This window comes from Odocoileus virginianus, chromosome 15, assembly GCF_023699985.2.
Source record: "Odocoileus virginianus isolate 20LAN1187 ecotype Illinois chromosome 15, Ovbor_1.2, whole genome shotgun sequence".
Taxonomy (NCBI): Eukaryota; Metazoa; Chordata; class Mammalia; order Artiodactyla; family Cervidae; genus Odocoileus; species Odocoileus virginianus.
Window position 1 is genome coordinate 66098952 of NC_069688.1, and position 14461 is coordinate 66113412.

Sequence of the window (14461 nt, forward strand, 5' to 3'; positions counted from 1 at the left end):
TTAGTCACATAAAATGTTTTTTCTTTAAGACCAGAACTAATGATAAACAGCAAACAGCTGGTGTAAACTCCTGCTGAGGGTTATACAGCAACAGTGGATCCCGTGAGGGCAGCTTCTCCTTCCTGAAGCCTTCTGATTAACCCTGATATCTGAGAATGTACATTATGGGAGTGCTAAGATCTGGTAAGACCTTTCTATTGTTAGTTCTAATCCTGTCATCTTAGAATGTAAATTATGGGAGAGGGTCACTTCCCTGGGGGCTCAGAAGGTAAACTGTCTGGCTGCAATGCGGGAGACCCGGGTTCAGTCCCTGGGTGTGGAAGATCTCCTGGAGAAGGAAATGGCAACCCACTCCAGTGTGCTTGCCCGGAAAATATCATGGACGGGGGGCCTGGTGGGCTACAGTCCAAGGGGCCGCAAAGAGCCGGACATGCCTGAGCGACTTGACTTTCACTGTCTAGTAAGACCATGACAACCTTGCGACATTCTTTGATCTGCTGTAGTAAGCAACTGAAAAGGATACAGCTTCCGTGCTCAGCCTAGCAGGGGGACGCTCCATCCCCCTCCTGATGCCTGTGCCAGAAGCTTCCTCGGCCCTCTTTCACTTTAATAAAACTCTGCTACGCAAAAGCTCTTGAGTGATCAAGCCTGGTCCCTGGTCCTGAAGCTACATCTTCTTCAGAGATCACAAATCCGACACTGTTCACCATAAGCTATCAATTCCTTACCACCCAAGCCACCAGGGGAGCCCCATAAACATTGCCAGCACTATTTTTTTTTCTTCAATTTATTGGAGTGTACGTTATTTACAATGTTGTGTTAATTTCTACTGTACAATATTGTAAAGTAATTAGCCTCCATTTATTATTTATTTAATAAAAATAAATTTAAAAAAAGATTAAGCTTTATCCATGGAATCTAAAAAACTAGTACAAATGAATTTATTTTCAAAACAGAAATAGAGTCACAGATGTAGAACACAAACTTGCAGTGACCAAGGAGGAAAGGGATAGAAGTATATAAACTGGGAGATGGGGACTCTGCCAGCACTATCTTAAAAGACTTTCAGGACAACAGGAGAGCGTCAAGGCTGCTTAAGGCAAGAGAGGCTGTGGCCAGCAAGTCACCTCGACCAGAAATCCTCTCGCCCCACCTTCTTTCTCCACCGACGCCCCCCCCCCCCCAGGTTTCACTTTCACTCTCTGTCAGAGACCTGTTCCACTATTTGACTCTTGTGCTCTAGAAGTACCCGCGTCTCCTGTGCATCCCCACCTTTGATCTACTAAAGTCCTTGGCCAGCAGCACCCCCGTCCTCCCCACGGAGAAACAGCTGAGGTCATATATGTGCATGATTCTGCAGGGCTCTTACAGTGCTCACATGACAGTGAGGTGTGCCCGGTGGGATGTCAGACTGAAAACCAGAGTGAGCTTTAGATGCACACCTAAAGCTGACTAGCTGCACGATTATGACCAAACAACATAAAGCTGCCAATTCATATTCTGTTATTTTTTCTACCTCCTAGCTCTAAATCTCAATAAAAACTTGACATTTCCCACCAGAGCAATCAGCAACCTCAGTTTAGAGTTCTGCAATTCTGAGTTCCGATCTAGTGTTCTTTTCATTAAGAAAGATGTTAAATTCTCAAAAATAAAGTATGGCCACTCTGAGAGTTGGGGAAGGAAATCGCAACCCATTCTAGTATTCTGGCCTGGAAAATCCCAGGAAGAGGGCAGCCGTGGACTGCAGTCGCTGGGATCACAGAGTCGGACATGACTGAGCAGGCACTCAGCGAGCATCCCACACGCACCTCGCTCAACACTGAGAAGCCTGATGTTTCCAAGGAAGGAGATCCCTAAGATACCAAGTTTACGATCTGAGCGTTCTCCTGTGAAAGCACGACTGCTCAGAACTCAGAAATGAGGGTCGGGGCCTGAGTGTGCCCTCTGAACACAAAATGTGAAGCTGTACTTTATTTCCAGAGAAAATGCTTGGCAGTGTCTACTGGTGAGCAGGAATGCAGGCTATGGCTGGAACTGCTGGTGCACTGACATACATTTGAGAAATATCAGCTGACCACCTAGTGTTTCCCAGACACTGCTTAGGCACTGGGGCTACAGACCTAAATAAGAAGTCGCCTCTTTTCAAGGTTACATCCTGTAGGGTATAAACAGATCAAGTGATATTTTAGGGCTTTCCCTGAATCATAAAGAAGCAGAAGTGAGCAGGGACAATTCTGAGAGTCTCGCTTGACTTCTGAGGCTCCAAAAAGATCCTCACTTTTATTCTGATGCAGACCATATGTAAATAGTGTTATTAATTGTTAGTCACTCAGTCGTGTCTGACTCTTTGCAATCCCATGGCCCATGGAATTGGGAAGTCCATGGGATTTCTCAGGGAGGAATACTGGAGTGGGTTGCCATTTCTTTCTCCAGGGGATTTTCCCAACCCAGGGATCAAACCTGTGTCTCCTGCAGCTCCTGCATTGGCAGGTAGATTCTTTACCACATGAGTCACCTGGGAAGCCCATATGTAAATAGGGAAATGTAAATATGTAAATAGGGATGTTCATAAATCAGGTTCTAGAACTCTAGATACACCTATATTTCTAGCCCTAATCCTAAATAAAATCAATATAAAGAACTTCTAGTTTATGCACTTGATAAACCCAGGAACTGATTCAGTTGAAAAAACCTGAAAATACCAACTTGAAGGAGTTTCAGGATGAAAAATGAAATGTGTTAATTTGTACTGAATTTGTAAAGTTGCAGTCTACTTGTATTAGAAGTAATAAAAAGCCCAAGCCAAAAATGTAAGTATGCAAAGGGACTCTGAAATAACATTTGGGACTTCAAAGCGTTAAAAGTACCTTTCTCTCTCTGCTCCTTAAAGGCGCCATGTACATCCGTTGGCATTTTCTCCCCTCTCAGACTCGCCAGTGATTACACCAGGTACTGCTGGTCTGAGGACGAAATTCCCTGATGTGAACACTGACTGCTCGGTGGCCCCTGTGCCTTCTTTAGAGAGCTGCCCGTGGCTGGCAGGCGGGGCCTCCTGTGACCTCCAGCGGAGCCCACGGCTGGCTTATTCGAGGGGGATCAACCCCAGCTCATGGCTCCGGGTGGGAAAGTTCTGTACTGCCATTCATGCTGCAGACTCCCCACGGGGTGGGTCGATTCTGAGACGGGAAGGGGCCAGGCACAACCTTGAAAAGAATGACACGGCCACTGCAGATGGACATGACATAAACTGGTAGAAGCAACTAGGTCCAAGATGGCAGGCAATGTGACTTCCGGCAGACCACAAGCCTCAGTATGCACTCACTGTAATACATCGGCACATGCTAAATGACACACCATGGTGCCGCGCCAGTCCCAAGGCTGACCATAAAAGGCTAAGAAGGGGGTGGTGGCCCAGTGCCTGGAACTCCCCCGCCCTTTCCCCCGAATAGCTGAAATAATCTTCCCACTCATCAGCCTATGAAATCGCTGAATTGTTTTGTGTTGTTTAGCTGCTAAGTTGTGTCCAGTTCTTTGTGACCCCATGGGCTGTAGCCCGCCAGGCTCCTCTGTCCATAGGATTTCCCAGGTAAGAATACTGGAGAGGGCTGCCTTCTCCTCTCCAGAGGATCTTCTTGACCCAGGGATTGAACCCACATCTCCTGCATCAGCAGGTGGATTCTTTAACACTGCACTACCAGAGAAGTCCAGCCTATGAAATTACGCAACCCGTAAAAACCCATTTCCTTTTGCCTTCTAAGATGAACCGCACTGATTTTGAACTGTGGATCTCCCTGAATAAACCTGCTTTCACTGTACTCTGGCTTGCTCTTGAATTGCTTCATGTGCAAAGCCAAAGGCGCTCACTTGGCAGCTGGTCCCAGGGACTCGCCTGAGACCCAGGAGGTGACCATCCTCTCGAAGCCCATTTTTTCCCTGCAGCGTCACCACGTCATCCATGCTTTGCTTCCTCCCCTGTCTATGCTGCGTCATTCATTTCCTTACAGGTTTCTCCTAAGAGCTGTTAAATTAAGTAAACAAGGAGGCCATTAGACTGAGATGGATCTAGGAGGTCTAGGTCAGCAAACCAAAATCTAAGCCCTGAAATGCCTTGAGGTTGTGAAATCAGACTTAAGGATAATCAATCACAGCCAATGTGGGCTTTAAGCTATAAATGATCGAACATTTCTTTCCTTTGCTTCCACACTTTTTCTATATAAGCCTTTCCCTTATATACTTCCAATTTGAACTGATTTTTGCTCAAACTCTGAAAATGTCCAAATGCCTCAGTTTATCGTATAGCAGAGTCCTCCTTAGCAATCGTTCCTAGAGAATCTCCATTTCAGACTCAACTTCCAAAGAATTCTACCTGAGACTGTCATCAATGTATGATCTATTTCATAAAGGAAGAGCAATCTGCAAAGCCTAATAAGATAAAACAAAGCTTAGTCTGCTAGCCACACAACCAGGCACAGGAAGCTCTCTATCTTGAGTCTCATGATCATTTCCAAAGAGATGGAATCAGGTGAATTTGTGCGAGTCAACCTATGAGAACTGAACACACACGCCCCCGTATCTCTCACGCGGGCAGCTCTGCGGCTCCACGCCAGGGAGAGTGACTCAGGACAAACTGCACTGTGAAGTCACGTATAAAAGTGGGCAAATTTTCACGCTTTTACTATGGCTGCCTCTGTCTCCACGCCAACATCCATCCTAATTTTAAGTCATTGATTTTTATTAGAGCGAATGGAAGATGGGGGCAGTTTGAACTCCACTCATCAGTTCAGTTCAGCTCAGTTGCTCAGTCGTGTCTGACTCGTTGTGACTCCATGGACCGCAACACACCAGGCCTCCCGGTCCATCACCAACTCCCGGAGTTTACTCAAATGCACGTCCATCGAGTCAGTGGTTCAATCTGGCACATTTACTTGAACGCTTACAGTGAGAGACTAACAGGAAGATAACCGGGCTGTTGCCAGGTTTTCGTGTCCTGCTCTGTCTCAGAGGTGATTCAGGCAGGAACTTGCTGACTGCGTTTTACAGCAACACACCAGGCTGTTACCACTTAACTGCATTAACTGTGTTTCCCAGCACAGCAGACAGTCTTGATTTACAGACGATGCAGTCAGGGATGGCCTGGGCAGGACCTCTATTTCCATTTACCAGATGGGAGTCCCCTCAGGTCAGAGACCACTTTCTCCCTGGAAGAAGGGGTAGGAAGTTCTTACTTAGGTGATTTTTAGGCAGACGGTGGAGCTGATATATTTAGAGCCTCCAGAAATATCATTCCATTAATTACACTGTCAAGATCTTGATTACCAGCAGCCTGTCTGACTCAGGCCAGGGCTGGTTTACATTTACATTTGAGATTCTTCTAATATAGCTGGGCAATGTAGCTAGAGAACAAAATTACTTGGTTATATTTCACCTGGAATTTTGGGGGAATGAATAGATTGCTATTGTTGGAACTGAACATTAATGGTGGCCTAGTGAATTAAGTAATGATATAAAAATGTGATAAACTGATGGATGGACAGACAGACAGACAGCAACAGGAGACAGCTGGGTAAGTGGATAGGGAGGCAGAAATAGATAAGGGTGCATAGAGATGAATAAGGGTAGAGAGAAAGAGATAAGGTAGGTAGATGAATGAATGGAGAAACAGAGGGAGAGATGGATAAAGGTAGAGAGAAAAAGAGACAGAGAGACAGAGACCTGCCTTTGCACAGCAGTGGTGGACAAATAAAAATGACCGAGCAAGCGGAAATCATATAAAGGGAACTCAATAATCAGTTGGAAAAACTGGTATTGTTCTATGGATTTTCAGAACTGTTATTAAGACATTAAGATAGTCTTACTGTCAGTTATATAAAATAATAAAATTAATATTTACTAAATAATCTATAATTTAAAACATTAGAAAGATTGGGGATTCAGTGCTTTTATTCCTTCACCAAAAACTCACTGACAGCTGCTTGAGCAGCGCTTGTCGCTTTCTCGGCACATGGATTAGGAGACTTGAGCATCCTGTCTGTGCCCTGACAAGTCATTATCCTCCTTTCTAGGCCTGGATCAGCTAGCAGCTTCTTACACTGCACCTGGAACTTCCGGGGATGTGGAACTTCTCTGAGAGCTCCATGAATGTGAAGTCTTCCCCTGGTGCCACTCTTCCAGGCCACCTTCCTCCTTTCTTCACAGCTACTCTCATAAGCTTACCTTCACTCTCTCTTTCTAACATCCATTCCTGCAAATGTCATATCGATTGATCCCTGGGAGACAAAGAGGACGCACACCTACCCCCCTCACTGTCTGTGTGTGAACGAACAAGTGTGCTGTGACTGATCACAGCAGACTGAAATAAGTGATGTGACCGGCTGTCACCACGATGCTCAGCAGCTACATGCACACAGCGACCTGTGGGTAAAAACTAGCAGCAAAACGTGTGCTTTACAAAATTACTTACAGTGAATATGCAGTTAAAACACAGTTAAAATTACTTACAGTTAATAGCACAAAATTACTTATAGTAACTGAAATCTGAACCATGTTGTTGACTGGGGACATTTAATTAAACCATGATACCGGAAATTCACAGATACTGGAAAACACGCAAAACAAGGCCAGCACTCTCTGTGTGTGTATCTGCTGTTGCTGTTCAGTCGCTCAGTCGTGTCTCTTTGCAACCCCATGGACTGCAGCACGCCAGGCCTCCCTGTCCATCACCAACTCCTGGAGTTTACTCAAACTCATGTGCATCGAGTCGGTGAAGCCATCCAACCATCTCATCCTCTGTCGTCCCCTTCTCCTCCTGCCTTCAATCTTTCCCAGAATCAGGATCCTTTCAAATGAGTCTGCTGCTCGCATCAGGTGCCCAAAATATTGGAGTGTGTGTGTAAACACAAATCATATTTGTGTAGTGTGTGTGTGTACTCTAGTGTTCCTCTTAACCTATCCTACCAAAGATAACTTCAGTCTTTGTAGGGCAGGAGAGAAAAGACTTCAGGAAGCGCTGCCCTGGGGTGGTACGCCCGCTCCCTCTGCTGTGGACGGAATGCTTCCCTCCCCCTCAAGTTCACATGTGGAAGCCCTAATGTGATGGTTTTAGGAGGCGGGGCCTTTGTGAGGTGATTAGGTTGGAGACTGGAGCTTCCATGATGGAATTAGTGTCCTTATGAGAGGAAGAGCGGCTAGTCCTCTCTCTGCCACGTGAGCACACAGAAGAGGGCGGTTTGTAAATCAGGCTCCATGCTGGGACCCTGATCTTAGCCGTCCAGCCTCCAGAACCACAAGACAGAAATTTCTCTTGTTTATAAGCCAGACAGTCGAGGGCATTCTGTGACAGCAGCCGAACCGACAGCCACCCTTTATTTCCACAAAGGTGAATGAAGGGTCGGAGATATTCTGATACGGCTCTTAGTTCTGAAACTTTGCTTTTGGTATGGGTTCTGGGGGTCCCGGGGGTCTCACTCATGTGAACACTTGGTCCCTGGGTCCCTTTAGCTCAGCTTAGTGGAAAGTTCTGGCCTATAGAGTTAGAAAGAGGGGTTCGAACTCTGGCCCTGCCTCTTACTAGAGGAGTGATCTTAGAAAAGTTCCTTAACTTCTCCAAGCTTGCCTCCTAGGCTAAGTCGCGTCCAACTCTTGTGACCCCCATGGCCTGTAACCTGCTGGCTCCTCGTCCATGGGATTTCCCAGGCAAGAATACTGGAGGGGGTTGCCGTTTCCTCCTCCAGGGGATCTTCTGGACCCAGGGACTGAGTCCGTGTCTCTTGCATTGCAGGTGGATTAGGGATTATTTAAAGCACTCTGCCTGAGACAGACTAAGCACATAATAAATACTAATTACCAACTTACTTAGTCTCCTCTAATACCACCTTGGGGAGACACATTCCTCTAAACATTCCCATTTGAAAGGAACTTTTGTGGAAATGAGGGGAAGTGGAGAACTGAACTGCATCTCAGAGCTCTCAACTGGGTTATTTTTTTTTTTAAACCATGTTGTATTTTTGTTTTGCTTTTAATATGACAAGAAATAGTTTGCAAACTGAGATAACAAGGTAAAAGTAAAGACAATACCTGATAAACTGAGCACAAAACAGAATTTAACAATTCTGCCATGTATTTGCATATTACTGTTTTTTTAAGTAGCGAGTCAGAACTTAATTTTTTTCTGTTTATTTTTCCTTTATTAATCTTTGTTTTATTTTCTCTTTATTTTTCTTTTGTCCGAAATAGGACCATTAAAGACACCTCAGTAATAATCATAAAAAGACTACCTAAAGAATGATGATTCAAAAAATTTATTTGGGGTATAATGTGTTTTATAGTTCAGGGTAGAGATGAGCACTTATGGGGCAAGCGGGGCTTGCAAGGAGTTAAATGGTTTGAGACTAATTTGATGGCGGGAAAGATGTTTCTGTTGGTGCACCTGGCCCATCTACAGATGACAGTACCCACGGGGACAGCAGCGGCCCCGTCACCACGGCCCACAGCTCACAGGCCCAAGAATGTCAAGGGGACTCAGTAACGGCCCCGTTTGGGGGGTGGCGTGGCTGACCTTGATTGCAGCAGGCTCAGAGAACGGCCGCCAGAGTCCAAGGGGAGAGGCGAAGTGACCGCGATGAAAGAGCTGCACTAGACTCTTTACAAATTAAATAAAGGAGACAATGAAACCACAGCATTGTCCCATTCACTTATTATTCCTGTACCTTGATTTATTAGAGTGTGGCCGTAAATAAGAGACCTTCCATTTTCCAGGTCCCAGATCCCTCATCTTTAGAAAGAAGAGGCGTGTTTGATCACTCTCTTGGTTCAGGCTGCTAGAATACATTATCATACACTGGATGGCTTAAAGAACAAACACTTATTTCTCACAGTTCTGGAGGCTGCAACTTCAAGACCAGGGTGCCAACACGGGGTTCTGGTGAGGGTCGTCTCCCTGGCTTGGAGAAGGCTCCCTGCTTGATGCATCTTCGTGGGGTGGAGAGACACTGCTCTGGGGTCCTCACCCCTTAGGACACCAGCCCTATCATGGAGCTCCACCCATTTCCACGACTTCATCTAAACCTCATGACCTCCCAATGCCCCCACCTCCAAATCCGTCACATTAGGAATTGGGGCTTCAGTCTACAGATTCTGAGGTGAGACAAACATTCAATCCAGGGAGGTCACCTCTACGTTCCCTTCTCTCTGACTATGTATATGAAGATTTCCTATGGCCAACAAATCAAATTCAAACGATCTGTCCAGCTTTCAAGACCTTCCACAATTGGGAGCCACCCAAGGTACCAGATTTTCTCATCACCTTCCTCAGGATAACCCCACTTCCCTTTAGACCAGTCTCTGCTCTGCCCTCCCTACAAAGTGGAAGCCTCTGAGTGCCAAGTTGCTTCAGTCGTGCCCGACCTTTGTGATCCTACGGGCCATAGGCCGCCAGACTCCCCTGTCCATTGGGGTCTCCAGGCAAAATACTGGAGTGGGCTGCCACGCCCTCCTCCAGGGGATCTCCCTGACCCAGGGACCGAAGCCGCGTCCCTTCCATCTCCTGCACTGGCAGGCGGGTCTCTTTACCCCCAGCGCCACCAGAAGCCATCACCTCCCTTTCTCTGATGCTCGTTCTCCTCGGGGCATGACTGAGTTCTCCCCACTAACTCACGATCATTTCTTCAGGTCCCTGGATCACCTCACTGTAAAGAGTAACTTTAATACAAAGTTTTCCTTCTGTGTAGTGAAGAGGAAGCTTGAGGATTTGCACTGAAAAGAATTTTAGAAGGGAAACTGTTGTTGCTTCCTATTGTTTTAGTTCATGTAAATGCCAGTTTTAAAAACTTGAAATTGAATATAATATGTACAAACTTTGTCCTGGAGTACTGTTATTAGTCCAAAAAAAAAATAAATCAAAGATTAACAGCATAGGAAAAGACAAAGGCTATCAATTTAAGATAAATTATAGCTGAATATATATAGGATCATACTTTATATCTTTACAAATACCAAGTGAATTCTCTGATATTTGTGGTAATATAAGAAAGCCACAGTATTAAGGATTTGCCATTCATTGTAACATTTTGCTAAAAACCATTCTTATGTCTCCACATCAGAATTCAGTATCAAATATTTATTCAAAAAAATTCCAGTTTGGATTTGCTTCCTTGGACTTGATCTATGGTAATCTTTTAAGAAATTTTGAAGATGAAGGCAATAAAAGACATTCTCCCTTCTGATAATTATCCATGATAAGTCGTTACTGATTGCTTTTACGGGCATAATGCATGATACAATTTAAAGAAACACCTGATGATCTGAAAGTACATCAAAAGAACAACAATATTCTAAAAGCAGAGCGCTTTTTATGCACCTTTATGACTGCTCATTGGAATGCTTAATGGGTCTACGGATAACTTGGGATAAACAAAAGGCATAAGCAGACAGTTTATAAGTGAGAAAATGGAACCTTTGGAAAAAATGCTAATATCACTACTAACGACATAATAACTATTTTTCAACTATCCAAATGGTAATGGTTTTAATTGTAGTTGGTGCTAAAAGAGATGAGAGAACAGTACCTTCTAGAGTTGACCGCGTCTTGGTCACTTGCGAGGTGCAGGGATGTGTGTGCTGGACAGCCTCCCCTTGCCTCCAGAGCCAGGCCCCACCATCTGCTGCCCCGCTCGGGCAGCAGGGAGGCTGACCTTAACCGAGCGTCTGTGGCCCCTGCCTCTGGCTTCCAGGCAGCCTCAACCCACGGCAGACACCAGCAGGAGATCAGCAGGCAGGGATTCACGGGGATTGTCCCTCTGCGAAGAGACCACAGCTCGCAGCGAGTGGCCCTCTTCCAGAGCTGCACGTCTTGCTAGCGTCAGGTAGCTGCTCCTCTTCCTGGCCACTTCCGGGTAAAGGGTGGCAGTGACCTCTTACCGCTCAGCTCCTGATTTCCTCTGTCTCGGCCACACTCATAAGCTGTCGCTGTGTTGAATCCCGCCCAGTCACCCCTTCTGAGTTTGCCATCCATTTCCTGCCGGACCCTAACATACACAGCACATCCCTGCATCCACTCTGGATCCTAGCCCAGTAAAGATGTTTTTCGTTCTGATCAACTCCTCCCCATTCCCTTCTACAGCAAATGTCTGTTGTTTTTGCTTCCCCAGAATCCATTCAGTCTTTTTCTTGCACTGTCTCCTACTTTTCCATTTCAGAACTACCTTTCCTTATCCATCGGGGCACAGTTTAGATAAGGCTGACTTAGGACTTTTGTTGGAAATATGAGAGCAAAGAGTCTTCTGTTCACTGAGGCAGCCAGTTATAAAAACAAAACAAAAAACACCCAGACAAAGATGGAACTCTTGGGCCAAAGAAAAGGGCGCTTGCTAGGGTATAAACCAACAAAGTGGAGAGGGTGCAAAAACATGTAGACGCAGGCCCGTTAGCCTTCTGTGAGCCCTGGAGCCCACCGTTCCTGAAGCTCACCCTTGGACACTGTCGTTATCAGAAGTGCCAGGTCCCCTTTTTTGTGCTCAAGCCGAGTTGAGCTTTCTGTCACTTGCAACTGAAAGATCCCAGACTAACAGGACTGCCCCTAAAACAAACACATGTGATTGGAGAGAGTAAAATTGGAGAGGGTGAGAGGCTGTGACTTCTAAAACACTGCCGTCCAGCTTTGCAGTGCTGTTTTCACCAAGAAGCCTCACACATCTGGTCACGAGACACGACCTGTGGCTTTTGTTTATTATGATCTCGGTGTCACCACCACCTGCACTGTCCCTTTAGTCCTTCACAATCTGCGAGAGATGGGACAATGCCACAGCAAACAGCACACTTTCTGTTGAAGTCGGTGGCTGGGACCCACACATGAACTGATGCAAACAAAGAACAATGGTGGAAAACAGCCAGATGCCCTGTTCAAGTGCCACTGAACCAGGCCTTCTCAGATGACAGGTTCATTGGCAGGAAGGCTGTTATTGCAACAATCATTATTCCCTTTTACCACTTATTAGAATGTGAGTCACTGGGAGGTCAGACTGTCCCCAAAGCCCACTGTTCCTGAGCACTCATGGTCAAGTTCAAGGAACAGCAATCAGGTGTTAGGACAATGGCAAAGGCTTAATGCTTTGAAATCAAGAGGATGGTTAACTCCCAGGAGACTGCTGCAAAGTGAGTTTCATGATCTTCAACATATCACATCCCTTGGGAAAAGAAATCAGAGTGCCAGTGTTGCCATGACCCTGGGTCCTTCCCGTTGCAGCTGCCCTCCCTGCATTCATGTCTACACACCTGTCCCCCTCCTGCCCAGCACTGTGGCTTGCACAAAACAGGTGCTCAGAAATGATGACGTTCAGAGCCTGCTGGCTTAAGAGTACGAATAAAAGATGATATCTGAGAAGAACGCACACAGAGCAGTCGCTCTAATCTTCGCTGTTACTATCACTGGTGCGTGTGTGCGCTAAACCGCTCAGTCCTGTCTGACTCTGCAACCCTACGGAGCCCACCAGGCTCCTCTGTCCAGAGGATCTTAGCGGCAAGATTACTATTGCTTTATTTGCAAACTATCTGTGTTAACAGTTAGGTCCATCAAAACCCACACAAATACCTTTTTAAAGCAATGATTCTGACCTCCTTACCTGCCAAGGAGACGGTTCTATTGTGCTTCTGAGTTATTGCCCCTGCCCTTCCCCTTCCCATGTACATATGAGAACCAAACTGCCCGGCTGCCTGCTCACTCATCCATCCAGACAATAGCCAGTGGGTGACCACCTGCATTTTACCACATACTGGACTGTCTGTGGGGGAATCAAAGTTGCTGAAGACACACAGCCCTGCGTGATGCAGACCTGCTGGAGACGGACAAGACATCCGAGTGAGAGGCTCAGCCTGTGGGATGAGGCGCCGACTTCAGGGGCTGCAGCGCACGCTGGGGAGGCCTGGGGAGGACGCCTGGATGGGAGTGTCTCCTCACCTTTTCTGCAAGCCAGCCGAGGTGCCTGATCTCCCGGCCCCCAGCAAGGCCCGTGGAGCCCAGCTGCTCCCGGGCCTCGGTGATCACGCGGGCCATCAGGTCCCGGGCGGTGGCGTGGATGGCGCTGAACCAGGCCTGGGCTGTGGCAGAGTCCTTGCCTCTGAGGACCACTGTGTGCTTAGCATCTGGAGAGTGGATTTCAAGCTGCCTAGAGGAGCAGAGAGAGAAGGGTTAGGAGGTTCCCGGGCAGGCTGTGTCACCTCAAGTCCTCAGCTGCAAAGGTGGACTAATTTCCTTTTTCTATCATACATTTTATTTTTATTTTTTTTAGCTTTTTAATTAAGGGTTTTTTTGGAGTGGGTTTTGTTTGTTTCTTTTTTTTCCTTTTGGACTCTCCATGAAGCATGTGGGATCTTAGTTCCCTGGCCAGGGATTGAACTGGTGCTCCCTACAGTGGAAGCACAGAGTCTTAACCACTGGACTGCAGGGAAGTCCCTAACTGAGATTTTTTAATTTATTTTTTAATTGAATAAAAGAGTCTTTAAACTTTAGAGTGCTTTACAATTTTCAAAAGTTTCACATAGATGAGTTCATATCATCCTATGATAACCCCTTTCCCTCCCTCCTATCCTTACATATATCCATATATATATATATATATATCCCTCCTATCTCCCCACAAAAGTGAACTAATTCTTCATTCCTACTTTTAAGCTTCTTTTGCATGGCTTATCTTACGGCCCCATCATCCATCCATCCATCCATCCATCCATCCATCCATCCATCCATCCATCCATCTATCCATCCATCCATCCATCATCCATCCATCCACTCACTCACTCACTCATCCATAAACATTGACTGGTCTGGGCATTGGCTGAGCTACTGAGGGCACAGCTACGCAGTCACCTAAATTAAGGATGCCTGGTCTTCCTGTTATTCAGCTGTGTCTTATTAGCAGCATCATATTAAGACTTCCAAGCTGTGAGCTGATATTAATCTGCCTTACTTCTCCATCCCCAGAGGACTTTAACAATATGCTCACGTCCTAGCAGATGCTGGTGGGATGTAGACTGAAATACCTATCCACCTGCTTAATTCTACTCTTCATTATTAATTGTGAATAACTTAGCATCACAGATGACCAAAGTTTTGCATTCTTTAGGAATCCTGTCCGTGGCACATTTCCCTACCTCTTTGTGCACATGTAATGCAGGCTTCCCAGCTGCCTCAGTGATAAGGAATCCGCCTGCTAAGAGGGCACGCAGGATGGACCCCCGGGTCAGGAAGACCCCCTGGAGGAGGGCATGGCAACCCACTCCAGTGTCCTTGCCTGGAGAAGCCCATGGGCAGAGAAGCCTGGAAGGCCGCAGGCCATGGGGTCACAGAGAGTCGGACATGGCTGAGCAACTGGGCACACGCGCAGTGCAGGAGTGAACTGGCTGAGGGTGAGGTCACCAGGGGGAAAGAGACGCACTGAAAAGTGTTGTTTTGTTGTTGTTTTGGGTTTTT

The 14461-nt window shown here is 46.3% G+C and overlaps 1 protein-coding gene across 1 annotated transcript in view; it reads right to left on the reverse strand.

Moving 5' to 3' along the window:
* SNTB1 (syntrophin beta 1) overlaps window positions 1–14461 on the reverse strand; it is a 241787-nt gene that overhangs the window by 70438 nt on the left and 156888 nt on the right. The window contains exon 3 of the mRNA XM_070477497.1: window positions 12950–13157. Coding sequence (XP_070333598.1) covers window positions 12950–13157 — 208 coding nt within the window. The remainder of the gene's footprint in view (window positions 1–12949; window positions 13158–14461) is intronic.